This window comes from Prionailurus bengalensis, chromosome C1 (assembly GCF_016509475.1).
Source record: "Prionailurus bengalensis isolate Pbe53 chromosome C1, Fcat_Pben_1.1_paternal_pri, whole genome shotgun sequence".
NCBI classification, from domain to species: domain Eukaryota; kingdom Metazoa; phylum Chordata; class Mammalia; order Carnivora; family Felidae; genus Prionailurus; species Prionailurus bengalensis.
In genome coordinates this window covers 174,790,676-174,806,443 of record NC_057345.1, presented here as the reverse complement: position 1 = coordinate 174,806,443, position 15,768 = coordinate 174,790,676, and the positions used below count along the sequence as shown (strand labels likewise).

The following is a 15,768-nucleotide window of genomic DNA, read 5'->3' as shown; positions in this document are numbered from 1 at the left end:
ACAGACCAAAAAATACTTATCTGTACACCTATAACTAAAACTTTATTTCTTCGCTACAGGAAAGGCTCTTATGATCCATTCGTTCACTCACCTATTCAATTTGCTGAGCACCAACTTGTACTAGGCACCAGGCATTGCTGTAGGCCCTAGGGCTACAGCAGTGAACAAAACAGATTAAAACACACACACACATACACGCAACTGTTCTCATAGAACATACAAACTAACTGAAAGAAGGAGACATTAACTACCTTACATAAATACCTTATGTAGCAATGTGAGTATTCCAGGGGAAAAAAAACAGAAAAGAGGACAGAGCACAAAGTGGGAAAGGGGCAACTGCAATTTTAAATTAGATGGTCAGGGAATGACTGAGAAGATGGTATTTGAGCTATTCTTGAAGGTAGGGGTGGAGGGGGCACCCAATGGACATTTGAGAAAACAATGTTCCAGGCAGAGAGAAGAGCCCAAGCAAGGGTGAGGTGGAAATGTGTCTTTTGTTTATGAGCCACTGCAAAGAGACCCAATGAGGCTGGAAAAGAATGGAGAGGAGAATAGCAGAAGATAAAGATACAAATAGTGGACTGAAACTCAGGGACCTCTCGGCTACTATAAGACAGATGGTAAGGTATTACTGGAATATGAACAGCAGTGTTATAATCGGAATGTTTTAAAAGAATCACTCTGGCTGCTGTAGAGAACAGTCTGGGAGTATCCAGGGCAGAAGTGGGGAAAACAGTGACACATACCAGCTCTCTTCCAACTGCTCCTCCAGGTTTCCTATCCACCCTGCTCTTGGCCCAGGATGTTGACCAGGATGAACTCACGGACTGCCGTGTCCCCTGGCTCCCATGTGGATTCCACCAGGGGGGAGCACACACAGGATCAAAGGGAGGGAAGAGAGTGAGTCAGGGTGGTTTTTTTCCCCTGCTCCTCCCTTCCAGTTACTCTGGACTGGCTACTGCCCTTGGACAAAAGCCACAGGTCCTGTCCTGTGGCTTTCTCCACCTAATCCTCTGAATTCTAGTAACCACTCCCTTCCCGATCTACCTTCAGGCCAAGGGGCCCAATTGTAATGAGACCTTGCACAGTACTCTTTTAAAATAGTTCTTTTACTAAAAGCTCCTCAAACTATCCCAATTTAAGCATACCATCCTGGCAGTACCCTTGCTAACTCAGGAGTCCAGGGCAACAGTGCAGGTGGGAGACAATGGTGGCTTAGACCAGGATGTGAGCAGCAGAATGACAAGAAGCAGTTAGATTTTGATTTTCTGATAGATGTAATGTCACGCATAACTCCAGATTTTGGCATAAGCAACTAAAAGGATAGAATGCCATCAACTGAAATTCATTTCTTAAAATCACAAATCAATAGAAAATATAAGTAAATATAGTAAATAGTGGTGCACAAGAAAAGGAATGCTATGGCTTACAAACAAATGCAAAGATGATTAATCTTACCATTAAAGGAATGTAAATTAACATAATCATATAAAATATACATAAATAGATACATAATATGGATAGGATAATTACAATATAAAGTTGACAAAGATAAATGTATGATGATAAATGGTGTTGTCATGGATGTCAGAAAAGGAGGAATTGTAAAATTCTTCCCATTGTAAAATTGGGGGAATATACACTTCTGTGAAGAATAATTTGCCACACCTATCAAAACTTCAAATGTACATATTTAAAAATGCTCTGCTAGGACTTTATCCTACACACATACTCACACATTTGCATAAATACATACATATAAGATTTTTCACTACTGCAGTGTTCATAATTACAAAAGATTAGAAACAATTTAAATGTCCAGCAACAGGAAATACAAGTTAAATAAATTAGGTTATATACACTAAAGAATAAATACCATCAGTATTTTGCAAAGAACAAGATAAACTCTGGCTTATATATACATATGGAAAGGAAAACTCTACAAAAGATTTATATTGTTGGGAGGGGTGGGGAGGAGTCAAGTGCTTAACAGAAATATTGAGTATATTATTATTTGTGTCTTTTTTTTTAATTTTTTTTTTTTTAACATTTATCTATTTTTGAGACAGAGAGAGACAGAGCATGAACAGGGGAGGGGCAGACAGAGAGGGAGACACAGAATCTGAAACAGGCTCCAGGCTCTGAGCGGTCAGCACAGAGCCCGACGCGGGGCGAGAACTCACGGACCGCGAGATCATGACCTGAGCCGAAGTCGGACACTTAACTGACCGAGCCACCCAGGCGCCCCTTGTGAGTCTTTTTTTTTAAGGATATACACATATGTGGGAGTAAGAAAATTCTAAAAAGATCAAAGAAATTGTTTAGAACAACTGCCTCTAAGCAGGTTGATGTGAGAGACTCCTTTTTTTTCATTGTATACCTTTTTGAACTGTTTGAAATTTTTTTTTTTTACCAAGTGCATATATTAATTTGTTAATAAACAGAACAGTACATAAAGCTAAATTTTAAAAAAGCAATAAATAATCTTGTGTTCCATAAAAACCTATGGTGTTGAGTACAGAAATATATCTGAAAAGTACAACCTATCAAAACTAAAGTATGGTTTCATTTTATTATTATCTTATTTTGTTAGAAGATATAAATGCCCTGACCCGTATTATTTTGAATCACTGGTATTTCTCCATTTGTAGTCAAATAGAGCCTATTGACATACTCTTGGGGTTTTCCAAATGTCAGCCATATATGGAAAATACAACAGGGCTTAATGTAGATGATTTCAAATGGAAAAAAAACAAATATGTGACCTGATTTCTATTAAGAGTTAACTTAATGACAGACACTCATTTTGGCACTGACCAGAATGCCAAATGGAACAGCCTACACCACAATCCTGTTTCACTAATATTATAATTCCCAGAACTAATATATTTTAGAACTAGCAGGAAACAACAATATGGAAAAAAAATTAGTTGTCTTTAGGCTTATCCTAAAATATTCTCTCAGGGTGGGAGGGAGGGGAGGGTGGGTGATGGGTATTGAGGAGGGCACCTTTTGGGATGAGCACTGGGTGTTGTATGGAAACCAATTTGTCAATAAATTTCATATTTAAAAAAAAAGAATAACATATTATACTGAATGCAAATTAAAAAAAAAATATTCTCTCAAAGCCAGCAAATCAAAATTGTTAAAAAATTCTGTAAAACTATTTTACCAAAAGAATGCCACATTATTTCTTTGAAGATTCTCTAGTTTGCACAAATGTAGACAAATGTACCAATACAAATGTGTACAGGATTCTATATATTTTATTTCATTGATGTAAATGTAAAACTCAACTTTTTTCTTCCCATCTTCCTCATGCTATTTTTCTCCTTTCCACCAGTCTTGTCTGACACAGAAATTTGTCCCTATAGATAAGATTTTAATGTTATCCAAACCATAATGCATAATTTATCCAAGAAATTTTGGGTAAGAATTTTTTTTTAAGTCAACAAAATCTACTTGAATACAAAAATTCCTCAACTGGTTTTGGTAGCACCACTCAAGGTTTTAGATTATTTCATGATTAGGGACTTGATGTATAATTGTCAGTAAGTTGCACTTCAATTTTGCTGACAAAGAAAAAGACAAAAAGCCTTGTTCCTTCTTCTCAGAAGAGACAGAAAAACACTTTAATATATTTCCCCAGATTTCTGCAAATTCACACAGTTTGAAACTGAAGACATCCAAAGCAGTGAAAATACAATGTATTTTTAAGACTTTTATACATATATGACAAAATTGTAGGAAAAATGTTAAATCTTTTGTCTTCATATAACCTTCCTAGGGATCTGAAGTGCTTATATAAATTGTTTTATTAAGTTGTTACATTTAAGGTAAAGTAAGTTCTTTTAAAAATCAAATGATACTAAATAAATATCTAATGGGAGGAATGAAGGGGTTTCGGGACAGCACCCGCCCCCCCCCCCCCCCAATGTGCCATTTTGGCATATGGATTATTTTGAGCTGAAGGCACTTGAGATCCTGGGGACTCAAGAGACTTTTGTCGCTCCCTTAACCACACAGATGAAGCTAAATTGAGTATTTTTCTCAGAATACGGGTTATTAACAGAGACAAACTTTATCTGAGTGACCCATCTGTATGGCAGGGCAAACATCTAATTATCAAACATCTGCTTCTCTTATTATCACTCCATGAAATCCATTCCTTTCCTCTGAAATCCCAGACCCCTACCCCCTTTCTCCTTAGTTCAGGATGACATACTATACCTCATTCTGCCTGTCTTCAGAATTTCCATGTCTATATGGATTCCTCATACATACATGCACCTATTAATTTTGATTTTCTCCTGTTATCTGTCTCCTGTCAACTTGATTCTTAGCCCAGCTAGAAGGGCCTTTAATGGAGACAGAAATTCTTGCTCCCCAACAGAAGGGAAGGGAAGAGAGGGTAAAGGAAAAGAGGCCACTGTTGCAATATTTACCTGTGGCATCGAATTCGATTGGCTGGCACCCGCGGTGAGAAGACCAGTCACACTTGAGGACTTGCCCTCCTTCCACAATCCCAGGCTGGGTAGTGTTTGCTTTGGGTGCTCCCACCAGAAGAAACATCCTGGTATACAAAAGGGAAGATAAGATTTTAAATGGCACAAAGCATAAACAGTAACCTATGATTTAGAAAGAACAACCATTCTCTTGCTATTATCCACTATTATTTTTAACCATTCACTGAGGGCATAATCTATCTTTATCCATTCACTGAGGGCATATTCATTTGATGCTCTTACATACATACATTATTCAATACAGTTTACCCATGCTAATAATAATAACATCTTATAAGGCAACTTCAGAGTGACATGTCATTTAAAAATCTGTGCTGGTCAAACTGTACACTTTAAACATATACAGTTTATTATATATCAACTGCATCTCAAAAAAGCTGTTAAAAATGTGTGCTGGCTAGAATCTGGGACAGATGTTTTGATTTAGGGTTTTTTGGAATGGTTTTTTTGTGTGTGGTCTGCCATAGACTTTCTATATCCTGAATACTAAGCAAAACTAAATAAATAAATAATTCTAAAGTATTGTAATTCTACATACTATCATTTTTTTCTTTTTAAAAACATATCTTGTTTTGGAACTACTGTACTTCAGTAATTTTTTTTTAATGACTAATAAATTTATCTTTTCAGAGGATTAATCTAGTCAATCCTGGCCAAAGAACAGGATCGCTATTCAATTTCTTATCAGGATAAAATGAGCAGGAGACAAAATAATACAGAGTCCAGTTTTTAAGCAAAAGAGACCTTTTCATTAGTTTTTTCTATTCATTCAGAAAAAGAAACAGCTTGAGTGTCTCGTCTACATACAACACAGTCCTGGGCACTGGGGACATCACCATGAATAAAACAACCTCGTTTTCTGCTCTCAGTGGTGTTTACATTCCCTTTGGGAAGAAATGGAGAACCTGACCAAGAAAATCAGTCATGCTTACAAATGCTGTGAAGGAAAAACTTCTTTACATAAAGGAAAGTAATCTTGAAGGAATAGAGGGGAAAGACTTACTTTACATAAGGAGAAGTCAAAGGAAGTTTTCTGTAAAGAAGGAAGAGGAAAGACCTCGTTTAGATAAAGTAGCAAGGAAACTTACTGCTAAATAAACCGAGATGTACAGGATTAGATGGTCACCAAGGAGTGTTTGTGTGTTGGGGTGGGGGGAAGGGGTTGGGGGGGGGAAGGCAAGGTGAGAAAGGTGGGATAAGGGTGTGGCATGAAGAAGTAGATGGGAGCACCCTGGGCAAAGAGACAAAGACCCTCAGCAAGAAAATGATCAGTGTCGGAGAGTTTCAAGAAAAAGGTGTGGCTGAGGGAAAAAAGCAAGCTAAGAGGGACACATGATAAAGGTGGGGAGCTTGGCAAGAACTAAATCAAGCAGGGCCGTTCAACTAATGTAATACTCTTGGATTTTATCCTAAGGTCTATGTGAAGCCTTTGCATTTTTTTTAAGCAAAAGAATGACACAATCTAATAGAGAAAACTATATTTGGTGCCTTCTGGGGAAAGGATTAAGGAGGGAGGGGAACAAAATGGAACAAGGAAAGTAAGAGACTTTCATCAGGGAAGGGAGGAGATAATAGTGACCTAGATTGGGAAGGTGGGTGGAGAAGGAGATGGGTGGGCAGACTTTGGAAATATCTGGAATAGAATGAACAGCAATAGCTGATGGCTGTAATATGGGGGAAAGGGAAGATTAAAAAATGTCACCCAGGTTTCATTCTGAAGTGCATGGATGGGACAATTTACTGCACAAAAAGAAAAAAGCCTAAAGAGTAAGGAAGCAGAAGGCAGATTAAATATTTACAGGAAAACCAAGAATTCCGTTCTCAATGTTACTCTGAAGTATCTGTTAGACACCAATTGGTAGTCCGGAGCTCTGAGGAGAGTTTTGCCTCAGAGATCATGTATTGAGAATGTCAACTTAGGGTAGATGGGTTCATGCCAGGAAGCTTCAGAAAGAAGAGAGCCAAACACTGAGCTCTGGGGAGCAAGAGCCTTTAGGAGTCAGGTAAAGAAAGAGGATATAGTAAAAGAGAATGAAAAGAAACTGATTGAAGTATAAAAGAAAACAGGATATAGTTATACATGGAAGGCCCTCAATAAATGCTACCACCATTATTATTTCACTTCCTCATTAAACATTTAGTCACTTAAATCGTAGCATAGAAAATACTTCACTGCCTTTCCTTTTTTTTAAAGTTATGAACAAAGCTACATTTTAATATGAGATGTGCTCATTTTAACTTTTACTTATCAATTTCAATTTCATTTCTTCTGGGTGGTATCTGCTAAATCATACTTAGAATCGTCAAGAGCTGGCTGCATGACTGACTGGCTGGTTTAACAGGAATCCTGCTTTCTGATATTCATCTTAAAACTCCATACTCAATAAAAAAAAAAAAAAAAAAAAAACCACTCCATACTCAAAATAAAGGCAAAACTCCCAACCGAACCACACCCTGTTTAATAAAGCTTTATGCAGTCATATTTGGCATCAGTAAAACATCAATGCTGGCTCCTTCTCATCACAACCAACTTAGTTTGCACTCAGCAGGAAAAAAAAAAGGCTATGAGTAGGAGAGGCTGTACCCCCATGAATAAGAGGGCACTCAATGTCATCCAGCCTCCTTTACTGCAGGAGAGCTGGTTAATAGCTAAGATATTTATGTAAATAAATATAATTTTATATTATAAATATAAATAAATATAAATAATTTTCCATTTCAAAAGGTCAAAAATTTGGCCATTCACATCATAAAACTTCCCCTATTCATCTGGATTAAATGTTTTTTGTTTTTTTTTTTAATTTTCTTTCAATGTTTATTTATTTTGAGAGAGAGAGAGAGAGAGAGAGAGAGAGCGAGCATGAGCGGGGCAGAGGCAGGAGAGAGGGAATCCCAAGCAGGCTCCACACTGTCAGCACAGAGCCCCACGCGGGGCTCCATCACATGTGCTCAAACTGTGAGACCATGATCCAAGCTGAAATCAAGTGTCAGACACTTAACCGACTAAGCCACCCAGGTGCCCCTGGATACAATGAGTTTTGAGCGCATGATAGGGAAAAGAACATTTCAGACAAGTATACTTTTCAGGGTCTACACCTGAAAAGGCTGGGGTCAAGTCCTGCAATAGTCCTAATAACCATAATACAATCACAGGTATACATATGATTTCAGTGCTGGGTAACAGCCAGGTTCCAGATGAGGACCAAGGAGGTGGTTCTCAGAATTTGCCTAGAAATTTCCAAGAAAAACTCATTTCCTGACCATCACCACATTGCACATTATAGAATCTTTTATAATTTTTTTTTATCAAAGCTATTCTTCCTAACTTATAATAAACTGCTTCCTTGAGGGGTACCTGGGTGACTCAGTCGGTTAAGTGTCTGACTTCAGCTCAGGTCATGATCTCAGTTACAGCCCCTCATCCGGCTCTGTGCTGACAGACTGTGTGTCTCCCTCTCTCTCTCTGCCCCTCCCCCAGCTCACACACTCCCTCTCTCTCTCTTTCTGTCTCTCTCTTTCTCTCTCAAAGGTAAATAAATATTAAAAATAATAATAAAAATAAATAAATAAATAAATAAATAAATTGCTTCCTTGAAAGTAGGAGACTCTAATTTATCTTTGGGCCTGGCACATAACAAGCACTCAAGAAAAGTTTTTTTAATTGACAGGTAAGTAGCAAGTAAATTCGATAGTTACAGGCTTCAATCTTAAGAAAGCCCTATGTAAATAGCCATTTCCACTACCACCAAAAATCATCCTCTATTAAACATCCAATTATTTAAATTACCCTTACAACAATTTCTTTACATACATATTTCTTCTTAATTTTGGATTTCAGACACTTTCTTTACTTGGGCACTATGAGAGAGGGCTGGAAAGTTACTCGCAGTAAGGGACTTCAGCAAAGACACAAAAAAGGACGTGGTAGGAGGGTTCTGAAAGAAAACTGCACTCCACTGGCAGCACAAAGTTCGCATTCCTTGGATAAGACCATGAACATGGCTGCTGCTTCTCATCCGGCCATTTGCACATTGTAGGCATGAAATGATGGGTAATTAGATGTACTAACATGGGTGTTCGTTAGGTTTTCCTAAGCATACTTTCATGTGCAGTCTTGCACATTGGTGAAATGCCACAGAAATGGTAGAATAATATAAAAGGAATGTGTGAGCACTGTTAATTTCTAAATGCTAGGTTAATGGGGGAGAAAAAAAAGCTGAGGAATAAAAGTACTTTGTCCAAAGTGTCAACATGATATTTACTTTAAATTTTTTTTTTCAACGTTTATTTATTTTGGGGACAGAGAGAGACAGAGCATGAACTGGGGAGGGGCAGAGAGAGAGGGAGACACAGAATCGGAAGCAGGCTCCAGGCTCTGAGCCATCAGCCCAGAGCCCGACGCGGGGCTCGAACTCACGGACCGCGAGATCGTGACCTGGCTGAAGTCGGACGCTTAACCGACTGCGCCACCCAGGCGCCCCTGATATTTACTTTTAAAGAATATTACAGAAAGTTTTTAAAAAAGAAAAATGGGGAGATGGAGAAAGTAAACTGCCTTAGACAAATGTTAAGTCCTAAGAAGGAGCTATATAAAGAGAAATTAAATATTTATAGAGAATAAAAAGTAAAGGATGATAAAAGATGATATTTGAGAAAATTAAGGAATATAAAAGCAACACAGACTACAGAAAACAAAAGCCCTGTTGATGTATTAGGAAGATGAATTTTACATCACGTATTTTTTACTAGAATAACAAAACAGCCTGCTAATGAAATGCTTTATAAGAATTAAGTAATTATTGAAGTTCATCTAAGAATGTCTAACTAATGTCTGTAACAGCTTAATTAGGATAAGAGAAGTGACAGAGCTGAAAAAATTTGGCAATATAAACAGCAGTGTCTAATAAGCAGTTTGATACTATAGGTTACAATTACCCAATATAAATCAACTGAGAAAGTCACTTGTTCAATATTTGAGCCTCAGCTTCCTGTATAACAATGCCCACTGTGATTACTTCTAAAAAGATTTCTGAATGTGGACAGTAGACAAAAACAAACTTAGAAAATCTGAAGGCATCATAAAAATATAAGATGATGGCCCCAGAATTAAAAACAATTAATAAACTATTCTCTCTAATAAAGTAGAACACATAAAAGTTAAAAGCTATTTTCAAAAAGGCTTTCCTTTCCTCAGTTTCCTCAAAGGATCATTAATTAACTTAAATGCAAGACCTCAAGAGGAAAAAAAAGGAAGAAGGGCACAAAGTAGGGGACTTGCAACACTTCCTGACAAGAGTGGGGAGCTGGGGAAGACACTTGGGGTTAGCTGGAGCTGACAGAGATTTCGCTGATTAGCAGTGAAAATCTGAAGCTGAGCAACTCCGTTTCACATGCCAGCCGCCTTCTGCTGGCAGACTCCATCTCCTCCCAAAAGTTTACCCAAGAACAGAATCAGGATCCTTATCCTCACTATTCTGGTCAAATGACTCAAGACATGTCCATCATTATGGTTTACATACACGGGCAGACTATTAATCAACATCATGCCACAAGAAATTCTGAAAGATAAAGAGCAGAGTGTGTCGGTGGGGGAGGAGAGGTAGAAGAAAAAGGGAGTGAGGAGAAAGTGCAGGAGAAGGGGGGTGGGGGAAGACAGGATGGAAAACAAAAAAGGGGGAGGAGAGGTACAGGAGGAGTGGGGAGGAGAAAAAAAGAATAGATGGGGAGGGAGAAGGAAGAGGAAGCGAGAGGGAGACAAGAGGATCAGAGAAACCAACCAGGAGGATGCCTTTCGGATGCACTTCCTATCCAAAGTGGACTTTAAGGGCAGTTGCTTCAGGGAATGTGACCTTCACTACCAAGGAGAGGCAACCAGCCAAACAATGACAAGTACATTTTTTAAACCCTCCAAATGAACTAAGTTATTTGGCTGTTTCAGCACTGACTTCTCCAAGATAAAGCATGTCTAATATATCTGGCTGACTCCGGGCTGACCAGTGAATGAGCCTTCATCAAAAGCAACTTTCGAAAAATTACCACACCCGTATATAGAAAAAAATGTGTATAAAATAGCATGAATGTTTTTTCAGAGAGGTAATTCCAGTCTCAGATTTACTTTTCATTAAAAAAAAAAAAGTGCTGCAGGGTCAATATTTATATGACATGAAACAAGCACAGTAACTGTAAATTCTAGACATTTTCTCTTTTCTTTTATAATGTCCTATAAGCCCCGGGGGGCTTAATCAGGAGTAATCAACACAGAGCTTGCCTTTTAAATTATAAGGGTATATGTATAGTCTATATATGTATATTATTTATGACAAGAATAAACAACCAATATAGCCAGAGCCACACAAAGTTCACAAAAATGAGCTGGCATCACTATGAGAAGGGTTATGAACGTGGTTACAACGCTGAGGTGAGAAACTGTGTGTCAACATTGAAAAGTACATGCAAGTTGTGTCAGGAAAAGGGGCTTCATCCAGGTGAAGCAGTCTGGACTTTCTCTCTGGCCATGGACGTACTGTTGAGGAAATTTTAGTAGAGTACCAGATCAAAAAGATGCTTCAGAAAGATAAAACTATTAGAAACATGTAAGATCTAAGAGCCAAAGGATGGGGACAGGGATGAGGATCTGAGTGCCACAGACCACCCTTCTAAGCTGAAATCAAGGAAGCTGAAGTCAGGTGCAGAGCAGAGATGAATGCAAGAAATATTAACAAGGAAGAATTTCTAGGACCTTCTGTCTGGTGACTAATCACTGACTAATATTAGGGGACTACAGTAGGAGAGACAAAGAAAAATAGAAAATGAGAGGGAGGAATATGAAATTATTTCCAGGGCAACAGAGAAAATGATGGCACCATTATTAGAAACAAAGGTGCAACTGACATCACCACTTGGTGAAAATGAGTGGAGGTAAGATGGGCTGGTCAAGGAGGAGAGATCCACAGGCTGTGGGATTATGAAGTTGAAGCTCTATTTTTAAATCCAAGATGCTGCCAGGGCAGCAGTTTTATTTTAAAAGTTTTCCAGGTGCTACAAACAGGAAGTCAGAATTGAGAACTACTGAATGCGCTGTAGGACCTTCTGCGACCAGGGCAAACTCACCCACACCTCTTCCTTGGGGTCACAGGAACATGAAGCAACTGTAAACAAGGCTTCATTAGTATTTAACGGGGGGGGGGGGGGGGGGGGGGGGGGGGGGGGGGGGGGGGGGGGGGGGGGGGGGGGGGGGGGGGGGGGGCGGGGCAAGAATTCCAATCCAGTGTTGCTCATTATAGTATTATGTAAAAATAAATATATATGTAAAATGAGAACTGTATACCTTATATTTGAAGAATAAATAAGAAAATTGTCCAGTTACTTTCTTCTTAAAAATTTAAAATTTGTGGGACACCTAGGTGGCTCAGTTGGTTATGCGTCTGACTTCAGCTCGGGTCATGATCTCAGGGTCCATGGGTTCGAGCTCCACATGAGGCTCTCTGCTGTCAGTGCACAGCCACCTTCAGATCCTCTCTGTCTCCCTCTCTCTGGTCCTCCCCCACTAGCACTTTCTCTCAAAAATAAGTAAACTTAAAACAATTTTTTTTTTTAATTTGAATCCTAAAATTAAATGGACTTTAATTTCATACCCTGTCTTTTGATCCCAACTTGCCCCCAACCTCACACCAATCCACTCTAACAAATAAAGACTGAAAACCTTTCTGGCCTCAGTGTCCTCATCTGTAGCAATGAGTTTATCTACTTCCCTACTTCCCCTGGTGCTTTGTGCTATAGAGTGAAGTGAGATACCATAAGTAAAAGTGCTTTGTGAGTTATAAAATAGGCTAATCAACACAAGATATCATTATCCTAATTAAACCTAAGGTGCAATTTTCAATTTCTCCAATTATTCCCCCAAGAAAAATGTGACTTTACTTCATGGCCTGTATATGATGTTTAAATTTTATGTAAGTTTGGCAATATAGTCACTGTAAATTAATGTATATAGGGGAAAAAATGCAGAATGCTGACTTATTATTTTTCACAATTTTAAATCACAATTTTTGTGATCTTTCACTTTAAACCTAGGACTCATGATTGAAGGGATTTCTTGAGGAGTCACCTTAATATTTGTCCTTAGTATTTTTCCTTTTCTTTAATAGTGACTCATTAGTTTTCACAACAATATGGAAATTAACTCAGTAACAATTTTTTATAACAACAAAAATGAAACATAAAATAATTCTACAGCTTGCTGGGAGTATTTAGATACCAAAAGAAACTAGAAGCAATGGAAAGAGACTTCATTACTGTTGCTTCCTAATTGATCGAGGGATTCTTCTTTTAGGAGAAAGGAGTGTTTAATAAACACTTTGTTATTTGTGGATTTTTTTTTTTATTTTAGAAGTTTATAATCACACCAAATAACAACAACAGTAAGTGCAGCTGTTAATATAAATCACATCCTCATGTACCTTGGGTCCAATGCTTGTTAAATTTAAAAGTATCTTTTACGAAATTAAGCATAATTTTACACTAAGCTTTGTTAAATCTGAAAAGCTAAGAAGAAGCCTTTGTTTGTATGTGTTTTTTTTTTTAATCTCAAAATTGATGTCTGTTTACGGTAGACTACATCTAGAACTCACTAGTCTATCAGTAACAAAGTCACTGATGAAGATTTCAAAATATTATATGGAATCAAAGTAAGTTCAATTTTACCTTACCATTGAAGGCCCACATGAGAGGTCATGCAACCTGTGTATTCATAATATATCCAATAACTACAATGATTAGTCAAAGATTAGCCGTCCAGGCTGGCAATCAAAGATGGTAAACCTCTCATGACAACAGTTCGACATTACTGCATTTTCCATAGTAACAACACTTAAAGTTTATCATCTTGTCATTATCTTTACACTGCTAAACTCAGACGGTTTCAACTTACACCATTTACAAAACATTCCATCAGCTCTGAAGTATTTAAGCGCTAACTCTTGCTAATTTAAGTACCTACTCTTGTCAAAAGACAATATATTTTCTCAAAACTACTAGAATTTCTGTACCAATTAAAGCTAAAAGAGCACCTCTGATGACAACTAAAATCGGTACTATCAAGGCATACCCTTGAAGCTATCTGGAAACAAAAGAACTTTCAAATAACAGATAAGGCTGACAGAATGATTAAATCAAATGAGGAGGGAGTAAATGTTGCCCAAACTTAGTGATCATTTTTTTATCATTTTGGAAAATCTGTGCTTAGGTCTGGATAGATAGAAAGCGCTGAAACAGAAGACAACAAACAAAACTGAGTTCACCACATAAAACAATGCCTAGTTTCCACTAATTGCTTCCATACTATTTACTGCTGCAAGGTCGTCACCTTTGATGAATCAACACTCAGACAATCATCAACACCTTTGATGATCAACACTCAGACAGTATGAATAAATCATTGAAAGATATTTAGATCACCCTCAAAGTAGGCACACATGAGTTGGAAAAATGGTCCTATCAAAGTACTGACCATCAAGATTATTCCCCTTCTACCGCCTCAAAAATAGTACCTTCAATACAGAAAAAAGAGAAGGGAAAAAATGTTAGAATTTCCAAGAGCCCTAAGAATAGTCTTCCTTCTTGAAAACAGAACTTAAACATCAGAAGGCATCCAGTGAACATCTATCAAATCAGCATTTCTAACGCTAATATGGGGGTGAGGTGGTGAGAACGATGATGTCAGGTTCGGTCAAGTCAGAGACAACTTTGAATCCAATGGTGACATTAACTCTGTTACAAATCCTGACGGCCTTTGCAACGCGAAAACGTTAGCAGTTTGAAAACGTAACTGAATTCTTAAATACTGCAGTATTCAAATGACCCGCAGTGAATGAAAAGTCAGCAAACACCCTTGTTCTTTGTGAACAATGACCTAAATAATGAATCACTATAAAAAGAACACATGACACATTGAATTCGTCTGTTCGCCCTCAAATGTGCAAAGGTCTGACAGTATCAGAGATAAGACACGAGTTTACTACGACGGTATGGTCATTTTAGTCATCAGAATGTCTGGAAAAGGAGCGAACGAGAAACGGAATCAGCCCGCGAGGCGGAAAGTGTGGGGGAGGGCTTTTTAAGTCTGCGAAGCAGGCTACGGGGAAGGCGAACTGGTACCGGAGGAAAAAAGAAGTTCGGGAATGAGCCTGACCTAGCCCGAGACGCTAGCAGGGGCGGCGCGGAGTCCGGCGGGACCAGCCTTTGTTGCTTTCCCACTTGCCCCGAATTTGAAGCGCACGTCTTCAAAGCTGTCCGTCCGGGGAGAGGCGAGGGGGGCACTGAGAGGAGGCGGTGGGTGCCGCGGGGGTTCGCCTCCCCAGACCGTCCATCCGCCCAGAACCTAAACCCCCGGTGGGGGTGGGGGGACCGACAGTCTCCCCCGGGGAACGCAGGGTGGGCGCGCGCGGTGGGGGAGGGGGCTGACTCCCCTTCCAAGTGCGGCCACTTACGAAGACGCGCTGGGCACGAAGAAATCCACCGCGAAGCCGAAGTAACTTCCTTCGGGGCCGGAGTACTCGGCAGGACTGTCCACGTCGAGGTTGAAGGCGCCGCAAAGAGGCAGCAGGAATCCGGGAAGAAGGAGCAGGAGGCGGCGCGGGCGAAGGCGCAGCCGCCGCCGCGGCGGAGAAGCCATCGCCGGAGCGCGCGCGGGGCGCCGAGGCCGGAGCCGCGGCCACCCCTCCCGGAGCGCACGGTGCCCGCGGCCCGCCGCCGCCTGCGCGCGCCGAAACTGGCCGGCCGCTCGCTTCGCGGCGAGTCCCCGACAGCGCCCGGGGAGGCGGGAGGGCTGAGCCACCGAGCGGCCGCCCGGGAAGTGGGGCGCAGGGCGCGCGGGGCGGGGACAGCGGCGCCGGCGGCCCCCGACCTCCCTCCCGCTCGGCCGCCCCGCGCCTGGGCTCCCGCTCGGGACTGCGCGGGTGAGCGCCGCACCCCCCGCCTGAGTGCTGCCGCGGGCGGTGGAAGGAGGTAGAGAAGGGGGAGGAGCCGGCCCGGGAGGCCTGGCAGCGGCGCTGGAGGAAGTGAAGGAGGAGGAGAGCCGTCCTCCGACTGGAGAGAGCCGGGTGCACTTCCGTGCGCGCGGTCGCCTCCCGTCCCGAGAGCGAGGTGCCAATGCCGAAGCCCCAGCCCCTCAGATCCCCGGGCCGCGGCAGCGCTGTTGGACGAGGGCCTCGGACCCAGCTCCAGGGGGACAGTGGTGCAC

The 15,768-nt window shown here is 40.5% G+C and overlaps 1 protein-coding gene across 1 annotated transcript in view; it reads right to left on the bottom strand.

The window, feature by feature from the left end:
• Positions 1-15,500, bottom strand: part of ITGAV (integrin subunit alpha V) — a 92,526-nt gene extending 77,026 nt beyond the window's left edge. The window contains exons 1-2 of the mRNA XM_043577244.1: positions 15,017-15,500; positions 4,449-4,576 (exon numbers count right to left, since the gene is read on the bottom strand). Coding sequence (XP_043433179.1) covers positions 4,449-4,576; positions 15,017-15,201 — 313 coding nt within the window. The 5' untranslated portion in view covers positions 15,202-15,500. The remainder of the gene's footprint in view (positions 1-4,448; positions 4,577-15,016) is intronic.
• Positions 15,501-15,768: the final 268 nt, after the last annotated feature.